Here is an 18,112-nt window from a genome sequence, read left to right as displayed (position 1 = left end):
TTTTTGTCAGTAATAAAAAATATATTTGTTATACTGTTGAATCTGGCATGACGTAAGTTATAAAAATCAGAGATTTGCAAGGATTGTCGCCGTCTCGAGGTTAGGGATAGACCATATGATATCCTGGGGAGGGGGGCTGGAAGATTTCAAAAAAATATTCCAAGCGAATGTCAATGAAAAAAAATCAGCCAGAGGGGGCTTAGGAAAAAAAGATCATGGCTCACAAAGATGAAAGAAAAAATCCATCAAAAGTTACTTTCTGGAACACATTTTTTTTTCAGGGCGCCCTTCGGGCGCAAATTGAAGACTGTGTCAGGTACACAATGGTTCTTTGGCAAAATGCATTTGGGGAGTGCTATATTTAGATTTTAATATCTTCCTCGTATACCTCGATCCCAAGGGTATAATTGTTGCCTGTACATGTAGCAACTTTTGGCTTTTTAAACTTCTTTTTCCGTTTGTTAGCTTATTTCTTTCCACTAGAATTTGATATCACAGTGTAATTTTGGATGTAAACATAAGATAATGAAAACATATTACATCTGTGAATGTTCACGACTGAACTTTGGTCGTTCATATTATGAATTATAAATGAGGATTCTATAATTTAAAAATGGGAACTGGTATTAAAGTTACGCGTCTAGAGCGCCGAAAAATGCGACTGAATGATTAAGTTCGTGGCTGGTACGATGTATTTAAATTTTAGGTAAGTATAAGCCCGTTTGGTAATTGAAAATCACACTGACACCCCATTGAGCATTTCAAAAACATTGTGATCTCAAATCACAGAAGTCAAAACGAGGGTAATTACCATCATGAACCCTCCGAATCGCTCCGCTCCCCCCTCCCCGGCCGACGAAACTTACTAGTCCCTCGGCCGTAATCCACCGTTCGTGTCCCCTACTCTCAACTCGCACTGGGGTGGAGAGACCAATGAGACACTGCGACTCTTTGACGCTACGTTTCGAAAACGAATTTCTTCATCAGTTGGTAAAATGATTGATTGATTGTACCTGTTACCGTGAAGTTTGTTCTTCAAGGAGGGAATTAGCTAGAAAATCTGCGGTTCGGTCTTGTTGTGTTTGTGTATGCTCATGTGAATCGGAATTCGAGCTGTTGTAGACAGCTTTTGTGAAATTTGGCATTTATAAGTGTGTCGCTTATATATTTCGGTTTCTTTTGTATGCGATTATTGGTTGATTTTGGAACAGATCGATTTTTTGGTGTTTCGTCTTTTTCCAGTTCACTCAAGTTTTCTGTATGGGCTCGTATTATTTTTGTCTTTCTTGTTTTCTGCATACATGTTCGATTCCGTTTCTCCAGTGGTGCGTTGAATTCGTACCGAATTGAATTATGTTACTTTCTGCGTAAAATCAGCTGAGTTCGTTGATGGATGTTCCTATGTTTCTGAATGTTTCACTTTTTTGTTAGAATGGAGAAGTTGTCTACTCGCAGAAAACAGTATACGGAGAATTGTCGTATTCGTCCACGGTATTCAACATTTATGGTGAACGTTGTCATGAACTAGGACTTCAAAAAAGAAATACACAGAATACCGTATAGGAAAAAGTAAATGTGATGTCTTTGATATACACACACACCCACACACCGGTATGCCTGTATGTCGAACGACGAAGCCGGAATCTGGCATACCCGTGGGTGTGAGTTGGATCTTCTCTGAAAAATAAAAGTGTGTGTGTGTGTAAAAACAACCCACCACACCATCACCCTACAAGTCCATTCACACCACCACTGCGCGTGCGCAATGAAAAAAAGAATAATATAACTTGTAACTCAACTGTTTATTAACTCAACTCGAATGTCACTTCAACGTAGTGTTAACAATAGTTTAAATGCTTTGATACAAAGCAAGATACAATCACAGTAGTATACATGATTTATAATTTTGGTGAAACAAGTTGAACATCGTCTAATGTCCAGTATTCATATCTCAAAAATTTTCTTTTCATGTCAGCGTACGACTCATCATACTGATGTTGATTTTTCTCATATAATCTAAAAGCTTCATATCGATTAAACATGAGTCGATCTTTGATTGCAGGTTCTCCAACATACTGTAAACATTTTTTTAATACAGCCCAATCTTCTGGAAACGGTTGTTCGTAACTCCAGCGATCACTTCCAGACTGGATGTCTTTGGCGTCTTCGTCTACGACGACTGTTTTCGGTGAAACCAGAGGTGTCTTGGAATCATCGATGACATCCGTTCCGTTGTCTACAGCTTCCAACTTGGTTTCATAACTCCAAAGTTTGTTTGGGCTGCGTACATGTCGGATCCGTATTTTCAATCGGTTTCCGTTTACGTTTCAAATCAGCTTCACTTAGTTATTAAAACATGGATACAAAACCAGGCAGTTTTTGACCTACTGATTCGTTGTTTATAGCTATGTCAGTACTGTCGTCAACTACATATTGGTTGTAACTGTCTGTTGAATCCGAGTCTTCTTTTTCGATGTGAACATCACCGTTTCGTTCCATATTATCAAAGATGATGTTGTTATCCACTAAATTACATTCTCTTGTAATTTCTTGCCAACCAGGCAACGCACAGCGTTTGAACGCATCATGGGCTTTGATCAACCAGACAGGATTGAGTTGACGGACATGAATGTCTCGTTTCATCGAATCTAAATTTGCAAATTGAAACAATCTGTCTTGCATCGGTCCTTGATGACAAGGCCGCAGTAGATGTTTCAATGGCAATTGATTTGAAGCCATAATGATAGGCATTCTTCTCAATTCACAATAACTGTCCTTGTATTTAACTTGGACTTGTAATCTGTCTCCTTCCATCAGTTTCAAGTAGTCATTAGCCATGTCTGCTGAAATCTGAACTTCATCCAGGATGCCTACATCTTTTCCGCACAGACTGGCAAAAGCAAATCAGTTACCAAATCTATCTACTTCTCCGTAGTACGGAAAGATGGCTTTGATCATATTTAAAAACGTGGTTTTACCGGAACTCTGTGCACCTGGTAACAGCAACGTATTTAGCTTGTAGAGATGTTTGCCGAGGATCAGGATTAAAGTATGAAATACGCCGTCCGATTCCCTTCTTTGAAACTTGGACCATTTCCTCATAGCGATGTGGGTTTCATCCACGGACATACACATACTGTCGTCTACAGCTCTGATCGGACAACCGTCTACATTACGCATTTAGACTTCAAACACATCTTCCACTTTCCAGTCAACACGTTCATCTTCATATTAACGGCACAATTTCATCGAATACTTCTTTCTTCTTACCGTAATGTGTGGCATACTGGTATGACCGCCATATGAGTTGACCCGTTGGACGATTTGGATCATACTTTCCAGTGATATCCTGATTTTGCTTACAGTAGTTGTGTATGCCTTTACGCATACCACTTTCCGTGTTCCGTTGGAAATACAATGCCCGTTTCAATTTCAAGTCTATCAAATCTGTTACTGTTGGTTTGAACTTTTTTCCTCGTGCCATCAGTTCCGGTAGAAAGTGTGGAGGTTCACCTACCACTTTAGTGGTAAACGTGAAATCTTCAACATCGTATTCTTTGTCTACCGACTTTACTGAAGCGTTGCCATCTTCTTCGTTGTTTGCATCGACTTCGGCTGATTCCATTTGTTGTTCGGCCAGTCGAACCAAATCTTTCAAGTGTTGTCCGTGAACTCCGATGACATCTCGTTTCAGGAAATATTTCGCCATTCCTGTTTGATGTCGGACATTCTGAGATGACAGTCCAAGACCCAACTCGTCAGTCGTCGACTTTAAGTTTGTCCAAAACTCCCGTTTGTTGTAATTGTTGTGTTGATTAGCTATATAACCCCACGTGATGTGTTAGTGGAATTTAGGATAGTGACACAGGTCGGCACCGGTACTGTGAGCGCTGACGAGAAACTCTGCTTTATCCTTAGCAGAATTGAGTATACACATAGGCGTAACCGCTGCTGAGATGTCGGAGCAGTTCCTTCATCACGGTCTTCAACCAAGTAAAATTCATAGGTATTGGTACTGTAATGGATACAGTTTACTTTGCCGAAGATGTCAACATCTTGACCAGCTTCTGCTGGAGTATAGACGACGATGCTTCTTCTTTGAAAGCTCATCGTGAAATGACCATGTTGGATTTGTGGACGCTTGTGCATGCGCAGTGGTGGTGCGAGTGGACTTGTACGGTGCATAGGGGAAAGAAATCAGTCCCCTGGGGTGGGGAGGTAGTTTTTTGTGCAACGGTTTACCTTATTTGATTTTATTAATTTTGACTGTGATATTTCAAATAAAGTTCAAGTCCAAACCGTCTGACTGCTTTCTTTATTACTAAAAGTAATTTTATTAATTTTGACTGTGGTATTTCAAATACAGATTTCGACTCCACACCGTCTGACTGCTTTATATATTACCGACAAGTCCTTATCTCCTCTCCAACTTGTGTATACGCCACTGTAATTGCTCCGAAAACATTGCCAACTTGCTAATCCGCTGTCGGTATCAGCGGATTAAGTGATTGAGTCAACACCACAGCCGTCCCACACGCTTCACGGCTGTGGTGTTGCTGATACGCTCAGTCATTAACAAGTTGGCAATGTTTGCGCAGAGTGGTATGTGCACTGGTTGAAGAGGAGATAAGGAATTGGAAACACAGTCAGACAGTTTGGAGTCGAAAGCTTTATTTGAAATATCACAGTCAAAATTAATAAAATCAAATATTAAAGGTAAACCGTTGCACAAAGAAAACCTCCTCCCCACCCCAGGAGACTTTCATCTGCCCCCTGTGCTCACACCTACGGGTATGCCAAACTCCGGCTTCGGCGTTCGACATACAGGCATACCAGACTCCCGGTTACGCCGATCGGAAAAACATAAGGTCCTTGAGGTTCCTTATTCTTTCTCACTTACCTTCATAGCCCACAATAAAATCATAAACATACTGACATAGTAGCATAGTTGAGGTTCTTGGCTTTTATGTGTTCATCACAGCTCGTACTAAAATCATAAACAATAGATATGCAAATTTCATTTTGTGGCATACTAACATACTATGTCCCAGAGTACCCAAACTCTTCCAGGTCTGGTCCAAACCACAGTCGTTTGGAGAGCTATTCAGCGCTGGGTCTATTCGCCCCATAGACGAGTGTGCAGAAGCGAGAAATACCCCCTTCTCGCTTCTGCACACTCGTCTATGGGGCGAATAGTCCCAGCGCTGAATAGCTCTCCAAACGTCTGGTCCAAACCTTGAAGTGGAGGTTATTTTCTCCGCCTCCGGCCAACATACATACATAGTATGTATAAATGTGATGAGGTATCTCATGCTATCAATATTGCTCATAATGTAGCAAAATTTGCCATCATCGCTCAAGCTGGTGAAATTTTCATATCGGACTACTATTGAATTTAACAACTTTTGTGGTGATTCCATATATTTCGAACAACACATGATATAGTAAAACTCATACTCAACTGAGTTTGTCAGATTCTGCCTGCCTTTTTCAATCATCAAGTTGTGGTCACTTCTCCTCAGTTTAGTAACGTATTTTCTGTCGTATTTATTTTTAATACAGCTTAAGTATTAATTTTCCAATTAAAACCTGCGTTAAATTTTCTTTATATGCGTACTTTAAGTGCTCTGTACGTCAATCAAATTCAAGCGGCAGCTGTCATTGGACAACTGGCTTATCACCGATTGGCCCCTTCCCCACTTAATCGGCCTGACCCATTGTCAATGGGTCAGGCCGATCGAGGCCATTGACCTGTTCCTGATTCGGTCGCGCCAAGGAGCTACTACCTCCATGGTCGCGCTAAGTTCAGCAAAGTTGTTGTTTTGTTCAACTTGTTGTGTGAAAGTCGTGTCAGTCGGATCTTTTCGATTACATTGTAGGTTTTCCCAAATGGTCTAGTTCGGTGTCCACCCTTCGATCTTTTTTTTGAGTGAGGGTGTGTGTACAACTATTCATAGTACCCAAATTCGTCAGAGGTTGCAGCGCCCGCGCGTGACAGAACTCTGAAAAGATAACGCGGACCTCGCTCGTTCCTTCGGCTGCATTCAAACTCTTATTACAGGCACAATAACCTAGCGTTGAACGGCATCAAATCGACGTGATTAAGGAGGTAAGATCTGCAAAGGGAGCGTGTTGGCCTGTACCTTCTACCTCCATGGTACAACCTACAGTCGCGTTAGCTCTGCGTGGTAATGGCAGGGCTGTGTGTGTGTGTTCCCAGTATATCCCCGGCGTTATCCGGCCTCCCACCACATGCACATGTGGTGTGAGGCCGTATATTATAACGCGGGTAACACACAGACCTGCCATGCAGAGCTACAGTCGCTTGTGGTTCGAATCAATGCATGTACAGTTAAAACATGGAGATGGCGATGGTAAAACATATTTTTCTTGACCCAGGGCGATTGGCTGTATTTCTAATGCTACTCAAACCATAGCTGCAGTACTGTAGCTCGAGGTTTTGCCTGGGAAATTGATGTGTTTAATGGTGCAATCTGAGAGGAGTTTCAGTTTATTTTGCACTCGATAAAACTGTTTGAAAATGACATTGAACACTGATATTTTTTTACATTTTTTGCATGATCAGTGTTTGAGTCACAACATTCAACAACCAAACAATGACAATACATTTTGTGAAAAACAGTTCTGTTTGCCAGAGACTGAAGACAAATGAATATACAGGAACGGAAAATCTGTCCCCTTCTTGTGTCATTTCTCCAGCTGCCAGCTTCTAATGAAAAGCCTGAATATGGTATGTTATCTTTTGTGGTCAGAGAAACTAGGCTCACACATTGTATTTCATTATATTTGTTGTTCCTCAATATTTATATTGAGAGAATAATATATTAGTTTTAACACTAGTTTATTGACTCCTGTCTTGTGTTTTAAATTTTCACAATTTACAGAAGTCAAATAGTCCCCTTTAGATAGTGCCTTTGCCATTGGGATATTGCAAGAGAAATCCTGAAATATGATTTCTTGGGTCAGAAAAGGGAAGGAAAACATTGAGTGCACTGAGGTGTAAAGTAGACCTATGTAGTGAATGCTTATATCATAAATGCTGGGAAAAAACATAAGAATTGCTTGTGGTAAAAACATTTGCGCCGCCTATGGCGGCGCGCCGGCAAAGAAAACATGAGAATAAGGTTTCCAAATTTTGCTCATTTCTGGTGCATTGTGACAATTTTTTTTTCACTTCTGTCTGTTTATGACAATTTTTTTTTTCTCAGGCCATGACAGGATCAATTTTTTTTTTCTTCTATTGCACCTGGTGACAAATTTTTTTTCTCAAAATCCTCCATATCCCCCCCTCCCAGAAATCAAATGGTTCTCCCCTTTGCCGTCCGACCCAAATACCCAGTCAAAACCTCGAGCTACTGTACTGCGGCTACTCAAAGGGCCTAGCCCTGCGTACAGGTCTTCGTGTTCCCGGCGTGTGGAGGAGGCTGTATAACGCTGGGAACAGTCACTCGTGAACTATTCAGCTCTGGGACTATTCGCCCCATAGACGTGTGTACATAAGCGAGAAAAAACCCAAGTCAGGAAACAGAATGGCTATAAAAACCACACCATGTCACATTCTGTGTCCAATTACACTGTGAAAATTAGCACATTCATCTTTCATGTAACCGTCGATCATTCCCTATCATTCTCAAAATTCATACCTGGTACTTAATTTGCTTCAAAAACGCTTGCTTCGTGTGATTTCGGCCGAATTCGACAGACAAATCGTCAAAACATAAGCGTGAGCAACATTCCGGGCACCACTTGGGTACCTCCACTTTACTGATGTTGGCGTGTACACACGTCTATGGGGCGCATAGTCCAAGAGCGGAATAGATCACAGGGGACTGTGCACAGACCTGTACGCAGGGCTATAGAGGACCCAGATATAGATGTTGTTGTTTGTATTGCTTTTATATGTTTCTATGGGCGAGTCGCAAAACCCGGACCGAGATGAGACGAGACGAGACCAAAATGACCCCTCAGGCCAGGCGTTGTAAATACATCATACATACAATACTACAGAAAGCTTGCAGTTTGTTGAGAGTGTCAAAGATCGATGTACAAAGCAAGAGATAGCACAATCAACGATTGGAACAACTGAAAACATTTTCATGGCATCACCGTAACCCCCATGTGTGCACGGTAACTTGTTAAACGGCCATTGACACGGCGCTCGATCACGATCAACATGATCAAAGTCGCGGCCACCGATGTGCCGCTCGGCTGGTGTTTTTCAACACCTATGTACATGCCAATTGATTAATGTATATTCGTCAATCAACACGAAAAAGTCTATTCAGGACTAAAAACTACATGTATGTTGATAACGCTATTTTTGGCTGATGTCCCATGCCAATGAATATACACTGAGCTGTCAAGCGGTGCTGTCAATCAAGGGTGTCGGGAAAAATCTGAAGCGTCACGGCATTGTAGCAAGCGTCACGGTGATCAAGGCAAGCGTCATGAAGACGTGATGCTTGAAGGGCCTAGGGAGAACACTGCTTACCATTTCTCTCGCTGTTCCCTTGCGCTGGGCGTAAATAATGAAGAAAGTCAGCGTAGAACTTTGATAGTGAACCTGTGCTCTAAAAATTATGAGCGCTGAAAGGTCAAAGTGTCCGCTTTACACAACCCTGCGCGCATTATACCATCATTTTGAACAAAAAAGGGTAACAAACAATATACGATGCGCACTGCACACTCACAAATATTTCTTTGACCTCAACTCTTTAGAATTTTTAGAATTTCTAAAAATGAAAATGAACGAGAACTTTATTTATTGAATAAAATGAAGGTTTATTTTTTTTTGCTGCCTATGTGTAAAAAACTGTAACTTTTCTATCAGTAAGATTGGAGGTCTTTTGGTCTCGTCTCGTCTCGTCTCGTCTCGATCCGGGTTTTGCGACTCACCGTTTCTATTAGTAATGTTGTTGTTGTCTTCGACCTATTAAAATTCAATGAACGTAACTATTGGTTTGTTGTTGCTGTTTCTAAAGTGTTGTTTCTTAAGTAATGTAAACACTACAAGGACACTATCATTGTTTGACTCAATGAAATTCTCCCAACATACATGTCACACTCTCTTGCTGTGTATCCTGGGAGAGAGTTGCATTTATAGGAGTCGAGAGAGCATGTAACAATTACAATCAGATTTCTGGTTCCCTTACAGTGCTCTGTCCTTGCAACTGTTCATGCAGATTTCTCGGAGATGCCTAGAGCAATTTCATTCAAATTTGTTAGAAGGATTACTCCCTATATAATACATATGCAGGATATGTTTCGTGATATGACCCAATATGGCTGCGTGGCACCCATTTTGTTTTTTGTATTTGATGTCCATGTGTCCATTCACTCAAATTTCACAGGATGTTTTGAGCGATTTCATTCAAACTTTGTACAAGGATTACTCCCTATATCATACATATGCAGCACATTGATTGGTTTTGTGATAGCCCATTCAATATGACCACGTGTTGGCTGTTTATTTCCTCTATTTGATGTTTGTACACAATAGCTGTCTGTTGAAGGGGGCCCCTCTTGATTGATCTAGTGAGTACATGATATGCTGGCTTCTCTATATAAATTGGCTGAGTATTTGTTTGCCACAAAACTTTAAGTCACATTTTGTGAATGCGGGGACCTCTACCCTGAACATAAGTGTTTAAAAGATATAAAAACGGCTAAAACTCAGAAACCTACAATTACAAGTAAAATTTAGTAAAAAGGTGGGTCTTCAAACAACACTTAAAAGATGTAACATTTCTGGCACAACGGATTTCTGAAGGCAGTGCATTCCACATCAAAGGAGCACATACTGAAAAAGCTCTCTGACCGTAAGACTTATTAAAATAATGGCAAGGAGGAGTTACACGCAATTTCTCAGAAAATCGCAGATTTCTTGTAGGTACATACAGATCAATTAAATTGGTCAGATAAAGTGGTGCATCATCTCTAACAATCTTAAAAGTAGTCAATATAACTTTGAAATGTATACAAGCTTTCACAGGTAACCAGTGTAAATCAATGAAAACAGGAGTGATGTGGTCATATTTGTGTGTACCTGTGAAGAGACAGGCTGCTGCATTCTGAACAGACTGCAGATGGTTCGGGTGGTCATTTGAAATGCCATAGAATAGACTGTTACAATAGTCGAGTCCAGAGGTAACAAATGCATGAATGACATTCTCAGCAGTGGGGTTGTTGAGTACAAATTTTACCGATTCTTAATATAGAGAAATATGCGTTCCTACAAAGCTGACTGATCCCCGTGGCTATTCAGTTCTGCCATATCGTGTTTTAAGCATGATGAAAAGTGAATAACTTTAGTCTTGTTATTGTACAGCACCAGCATGTTACTTCTCATCCATCCGTGAATATCATCAACACACGTTTCAACACCAGTGATATATATATATAAATATAAATATAAATATATATATATATATATATATATATATATATATATATATATATATATAATATATATATATATATATTAATTATATAACGAAGTGTAAGATATCGTACCATATATATATATATATATATATATATATATATATATATTGAAGTGTAATATATATCGTACATTACAGTGCTCAATACTAAGTAGGGCTGATATTACATATATGTATATTAATTTGTACAGTATTGATGTTGTATACAGTGTTATGTCTTTGCTATAAGATGTTATGACTTGGAAATTTGCCATGGCGAGATGAAGATGAAGTTGGATAGGTTATGTCTGAAACACTGTGTTCCTTTGATACTTTCGTCGATACTTTCCTTTCTCAACCATGAGTATGGTGTAGTTCCTTCATGAGTAGAAACGGCTGATATGTTGTAGATAGCGGCTTCCAAAATTCTGTTGCAGATACCGATATCCAGACAAAGGCAGTTTTCTGAATAAAAACCTGCATGTTTGTTTGCAAATGCATGGGGATAAGATTGTCAAAGACACTTCACTTTAGTTTGTAAAGGGAAAGCAACTCCACACATCGCTCATATTGGTTGCTTGCGTTTAATGTATGATAGTGTGTATTTTTTGTTTCACTGTCTTGTGTATAGAACCAATAAAGAATAGAGAGACACAGCTGTATTCTGTGTGTTAGTGCAGTCCGAGCTTCAGAGTGGAGAGATGGAGAGACTGTGTACAACACTATGATCCTTTAAAGCTGTGTTTTGAAAGTTTGCCATTTTCTTCATTAGTTGCCTAACCTTTTTCTCTTCATATAAACTTTTGGCCAATGAAATTTTGATAGAATGTAGAGTTTTGACACCTATTTTTGCCTCCAACACAATTTTCATCCTTTATGTTGAAGAAAGTGTACAGTTTTGGTGGCGGTATTTTTGGGCAGAACTGTAGACTTTGTACTTGCTAGCTCCACTGTCAGCAACATGCAAATTAATAGATATAGCAGATTGTCCATCGCCATCCGTCATTGGTAGCAGTGCCCCTTAACTTTACACATTCCAAGCTTCTTCTCCTAAACAACTGGTACGATTACTTACAGGCACATAGGGTGATTAACTCAGATTTATTCAAATTGTGTAAAATGTTGCATATTTGTACTTTTGGGGAATTTTTCCCATTTTCAATCAAGCATTGTTCTCTGAAACTTTGTTCATTTGCTTTCAGGTATTGCACTGAGAAGTTAATGTAATATTACAGCAGAAACTGACAGAGACCATAGGTGTAGCAAAAATATACCATATAAAGATGAGACCATTCACTGGCAAAGTACGTGGAAAGAGTTTCACAAGGCGGGATCATCAACAAAAGCATCTAGGGATTCACACGGAGAAAACACCAACTTTTCATAAAGTATGCAGTAAGAGTTTTACAGAGGATGAAAATGTGCAATGTCACATCAACACACATCAAAATCAAAGGCCTTTTATCTGCAAAGTGTGTGGCAAGGGGTTCCAACGTAATGGACATCTACAACTTCATGAAAGAAAACATACAGATGAGAAACCTTTTCTCTGCAAAGTGTGTGGGAAGGGTTTAACATGTGAAAGATATCTGAAAGACCATATGTTGACACATACAGATGAGAAGCCTTTTGTTTGCAAAGTGTGCGGCAAGGGATTCACACGAAATGGAAATCTCAAAGATCATAGTCTGATACATGCAAGTGAAAAACCATTCATCTGCAAAGTCTGTGGCAAGGGGTTCCCACGTAATGAAGCTTTGAAAGTTCATATGATGACACATACAGATGAGGCACCTTTTGTCTGCAATGTGTGTGGCAAGGGATTCAGGCAAAAGGTACATCTGAAATATCATACGTGGACACATACAAGTGAGAAGCCTTTTGTCTGTAAAGTGTGCGGCAAGGGTTTCACACGCAGCGACGTTCTGAAAGATCACAGTAGCATACATGCAAACGATAAATCATTTGTCTGCACAGTCTGTGGCAGGGGTTTCACCCGTAAAAGAGATGTGAAAGTTCATATGTTGACGCATACAGATGAGAAACCTTTTGTCTGCAATGTGTGTGGCAAGGGTTTCACCCGTAAAAGAGATGTGAAAGATCATATGTGGACACATACAGATGAGAAGCCTTTTGTCTGCAAAGTGTGTGGCAAGGGGTTCACACGTAATGCACATCTCACAGATCATAGTTGGATACATACAGATGAGAGGCCTTTTGTTTGCAAAGTGTGTGACAAGGGGTTCAAATCTACCAGAAATCTGAAACAACATATGTTGACACATACAGATGAGAAGTGTTTTATCTGCAAAGTGTGTGGCAAGGGGTTCACACGTAATGGAGATCTGCAACTTCATGAAAGAAAACATACAGATGAGAAAACATTTGTCTGCAAAGTGTGTGGGAAGGGTTTAACATGTGAAAGATATCTGAAAGATCATATGTTGACACATACAGATGAGAAGCCTTTTGTCTGCAAAGTGTGCGGCAAGGGATTCACACGAAATGGAAATCTCAAAGATCATAGTCTGATACATGCAAGTGAAAAACCATTCATCTGCAAAGTCTGTGGCAAGGGGTTCCCACGTAATGAAGCTTTGAAAGTTCATATGATGACACATACAGATGAGGCACCTTTTGTCTGCAATGTGTGTGGCAAGGGATTCAAATCTAACGGAAATCTTAAACAACACATGTCAACACATACAGATGAGAAGTGTTTTGTCTGCAATGTGTGTGGCAAGGGGTTCACACATAAAGGAACTCTGCAGTGTCATGAAAGAACACATACAGATGAGAAGCCTTTTGTCTGCAAAGTGTGCGGCAAGGGATTCAAATCTAACGGAAATCTTAAACAACATATGTCAACACATACAGATGAGAAGTGTTTTGTCTGCAAAGTGTGTGGCAAGGGGTTCACACGTAAAGGAACTCTGCAGTGTCATGAAAGAACACATACAGATGAGAAACCTTTTGTCTGCAAAGTGTGCGGCAAGGATTTCAAATCTAACGGAAATCTTAAACAACATATGTCAACACATACAGATGAGAAGTGTTTTGTCTGCAAAGTGTGTGGCAAGGGGTTCACACATAAAGGAACTCTGCAGTGTCATGAAAGAACACATACAGATGAGAAACCTTTTGTCTGCAAAGTGTGTGGCAAGGGGTTCAAATCTAACGGAAATCTTAAACAACATATGTCAACCACATACAGATGAGAAGTGTTTTGTCTGCAAAGTGTGCGGCAAGGGGTTCACACGTAAAGGAACTCTGCAACGTCATGAAAGAACACATACAGATGAGAAACCTTTTGTCTGCAAAGTGTGTGGCAAGGGTTTAACATGTAATAGAAATCTGAAACAACATATGTGGACACATACAGATGAGAAGCCTTTTATCTGCAAAGTGTGTGGCAAGGGGTTCACATGTAATAGAAATCTGCAAGCTCATGAAAGAAAACATACAGATGAGAAGCCTTTTGTCTGCAAAGTGTGTGGCGAGGGTTTCACATCTAACAGAAATCTGAAAAAACATATGTCGACACATACAGTTTACAGATGAGAACATTGGTCCCTCTAAGGTTTTTAGTGGTTGAGCAACTTGTTGTTGACTGTATTGTGAAATTTTCAGCAAATCAAAATGCCTGAATTGGAAAAATACTGTTACTGTCACTTTTGGAGAGGTAAAAGCGCTACATTGTTTTTATTTTGAAATATTCGGCACAATAACAAACTGTGCGGCAATCTTCACATCCTCCAAAACAACTTTTATGTTACAGTCAAGAATTCTGTGTATGCCAAACAATGAAACTCTAAACTCAAATGACAAGTGCTGTCATCATTCTGTAGGAATGCAATGTCATGTGTGTCTAGTATTGAGTATATCTGTTAAATGGGAGCACAGTGTCATTGACACTATTTTTAGTGTCCAATACACAAAAAATACAAATATGTATGTCCTTTAGCATACAGCATCAACAGATTTTGTTTTCACTAGACCTACAATCAATTTAATAATAATATTAACATAAATGTGTATTTGATGATTTATTTTCTTTAAAATAGTTGCATGTTGTCTGCTGCAGGGGTAACAAGGTAATTTATTAAACACACAGAAATCCACTGGAGAATACAGTACTCTTTGCATTGAGAGAGTATGCGAAGGTAGTGCAAGGCTCAAACTGTTGCTGTCTCACCTATATGGGCATTGCTAGAAGTGTGGATCACAGTATTTTGTCACCAACTGCCATTAAGGTAGTATGCTCCATGAAATTGAACAACTTGAACTTTTGCCTAGACTCTCCTTAATAAAACATTCAACCATCCTCTTCACAAATCAAGAATAGCAATGAGGAGTCATGGTGCAAAATTTGTTTTCAGAGAACAAATTGTCTAACATTTACCAATGTTGGAAATGAGAAATAGCCACACCCCTGTGTTAACTTAATGGGGAAAAATAAAATCGTTGATTTTCAAGAAACCAATATTGTGAGTTTTTTATGCCAAGAGAGTAAGGTTAGAATCTGTTCCTGAGGTGTGTTGTGCCTTACTACGCCTGCAGCGGACAATATGTAACCATTTTTTTGATTTACTGTAGGATAAGTGTAATCGATTAAAATGTCAGCTACTGTATAATATATTTGATTGTTGTCCTAGAGAGAGGGAGTGAGTGAGAGGAAAAACTATACAGTTCTATTTACCATGTTGTTTGTTTTTCTTGATTAGAGAGAAACATGAAATCATGACTAACTTTATTAGCTTTTTTCGTAGTGAAAACACTAGAAAATATAGCATGGTTCCAAGACAGTGCATGCGATCTTTACACAGTATTCAGCAGACACTAGAACGTTTACATGTTGATTTCATAGATGGAATGTCAAGTCTAATATGGAGACATTATGAACCTGCCTTTTACACAGGTTGCTTAATGGTGGTTTTTTCTATAAATACAGTGCGTTTCACCTAGCTACTGCAACTCAGCCTATGAGACGGACACAATCCACGTACAAAACACACGTTTAGCTTGGGTAACACGACACATTTGAAAGTCATCAACTCATTGATTAATTACCGTGAACCAGCATGGGGCAGCCGCTCTGTCCAGAGTGAGAGGTACACTTGATCTACAATGTGTGGTTTTTTAGCTAGTTTCTGTTGAGAATACATTCACCTCTTGAACTCTTAGCTGAAATTGTAAAAGAAACAGTTACATTGTAGATCAAGTCTAGTCAACTGTTTATCTCTCAGTCTAGACAGCGGCTACCCCATGCTGATTATTGTAATTAAGGGACGAGTCGGTGGTTTTGAAATGTGTCCGTGATACCCAAGGTAATGATGTGTTTTGTACGTGGATTGTGTCCGTCTAATACGCTGAGTTGCGGTACCTAGGTGAAACGCACCGTAGTACATTTATACAGATAGATTCTTTTATGAATCATTACAATGTGACGACTTCTTAAAATTTGGTATAGCTTGTGTCTTTTTACCTACATTCTTTTGACCTATGAATATTCAATTTGAATAAATTGCATGCATGTTTATTGGACGAAAGTGTGCCCCTTTGTGATGGTGTTTTGTTTGCTCCCATTAGTTACACGTACAGATACTAGTAGTGAGACGTATGAAAATGTGAGAAAAAAATTGAATCTTGACGTACATATATTTGATTTTCGATTTGCATACAATCTTAATATACCTTTAAGAACAAAGCTTTCGGTTTTTGTATATTCACTATACTTTCAGTCTCTCCACCCCACCCCAGCTGTCACAATATTTTGCAAGTAACCTTCATTTGATATTACACAGGATATGAATGCTGCTTAAAGGTATACAGTCACATGTAAACTAAATTTGCCCATATATGGTCAAAGGGGTGTTCCTTAATGTTCAAAATGTCCATGTGGGGGCGCTTTTTTTTAAAAAGCGGCCACCCGCTTAAAATCTGTGACTGGTTAGATTTTCTCTTTCCATGGTAACTACGGGGGACTTGATTGGGACGACCGGTGTAGACCGGTGCACAAACAGAAATCATGAACCTTTAGCGTATTTCACTGCATTGATAAGAACCTTGATAAGTCGAAGTAATGTGAAATCAGAAACTCAGTTGCTTCGGGTATGAAAACCGGTACGTTAAGGACTTTTACTCTATTAGGGAGGTATAGGAAGTCATTATTCAAAATGATCTCACATAATAACGTTGATGATATTTTGGACATAAAAACCACAACCTTTAGCCTTTTTCGCTATATGGATGAGAACTTTGAAAGCAAAGACCAAAATATGAACGTTAAGAACCTTGTCGTTTCTAGGAACTTCAGGTGAAATAATCATTGAGATTATGCGATGATTCTCCGGATATACCATGAACGTTGAGCTTCTTTCTCTCTACGGATAAAAACTTCATTGAGTTGAAAGTAAGAACCACGAAAACCTTTCCGTTGCGTATTGAAATCGGTACGGTACGAAGCTTTATCTCAGCGGGAGAGAAACTATAAAATTCATAATAAGTAGTGATTGAAAATGATAATTTGATCATATTTTGGACATAGAAACCTGCAACCTTAAAATAATTTGACTTTGTTGTTATGTACAGAAAGAACTTTGCTGTTTCACATGGAAATCAGTATGTCAAGAAATATGCTTTTAGAGCGGTTAAATATAAAAAGTCATAATTAATATTCATGATAAAAAATTATGTGTACCGTATTTTGGAAAGAAAAACCTTAAACCTCTAGTCTTTTTATTTTGTTGAAATACGTAGAACCTTGACGCAGATTATGAAAGTATGCAAGAGGACCTCACAATTAAACCGTGGACTAACGATTAATTATGACACGTGAGCTGAAGGATGTGATCGCATCTTCAGCCAATTGGTGTAGATAGACCGCATCACAGTCTCCATGAGTGGCTAACTTACGACACGCTTCACCTGTCAGACATTTCCTCCGCGTTAAGTTGGTAGTACCGTGGACTAAAACGACAATTATCCGTACTGTTAAAAATTTCTCTGCTGGGAGACAACAATTCTCCGTTCCGACAAAATATTCTCCCTTCTCATGGCATGTGACAAAAATTTCTCCGTTCTGACAAAAATTCTCTGCCAGGAGACAATTTTCCGTTCTGATAAAAATTTGTAATATTAAAAGGGAATGCAACTCCAGGTATATAAGGGTACCAGAAATTGACAGGTGAGGGACCAAAGTGAGGGCTCTCAAAATCGAACTGAGGGCGAAAGTGAGGGCGTGAAGTTTGGGCCCTCGCTCTCAAAGAGCAAACGAAAGTGAGGGTGTGAAATGACGGTCTGTACATTTACTTGTGCTGATTAAAGTGAGGCTGGGAGTCAGAGACACCAGAACCGATCAAATTCTGGCTCAGACATGTAAAAATCTTGAGTCGATCACCACTGTTTTTACCATTTATTTCACCTTGATCGCGTGAAAACTTGCGATCAAAGTTTCTAAAACCGCGATACGATCTCTACGAAAAAAAGTACACGGCGCGGAGTTGTGTACGAGCGAAATTCATCATGTGACATCCCTGATGGAAACTATTGACGCAAGCATACTTCCAAACGCCGAGATGTTGATATATTCATCCAAATAAAATTGTGAAATCGACATTTTGTATTAGTCTTTAGATCATGGGGTTGCTTAAGACAATAGAATATTACAT

At 39.4% G+C, this 18,112-nt stretch overlaps 1 protein-coding gene across 1 annotated transcript; it reads left to right on the top strand.

The window, feature by feature from the left end:
* Window positions 1-5,968: 5,968 nt before the first annotated feature.
* On the top strand, window positions 5,969-16,283 carry LOC139119476 (zinc finger protein 850-like). The gene is made up of 2 exons (XM_070683316.1): window positions 5,969-6,109; window positions 11,645-16,283. Exon 2 carries the CDS (start codon window positions 11,726-11,728, stop codon window positions 13,658-13,660), a length of 1,935 nt encoding a protein of 644 aa, XP_070539417.1. The 5' UTR covers window positions 5,969-6,109; window positions 11,645-11,725; the 3' UTR covers window positions 13,661-16,283.
* Window positions 16,284-18,112: the final 1,829 nt, after the last annotated feature.

The sequence above is a fragment of the Ptychodera flava genome, chromosome 19, assembly GCF_041260155.1.
Source record: "Ptychodera flava strain L36383 chromosome 19, AS_Pfla_20210202, whole genome shotgun sequence".
NCBI classification, from domain to species: domain Eukaryota; kingdom Metazoa; phylum Hemichordata; class Enteropneusta; family Ptychoderidae; genus Ptychodera; species Ptychodera flava.
Note: the sequence above shows the minus strand (reverse complement) of the source record. Positions and strands in the feature narration are given on the sequence as shown.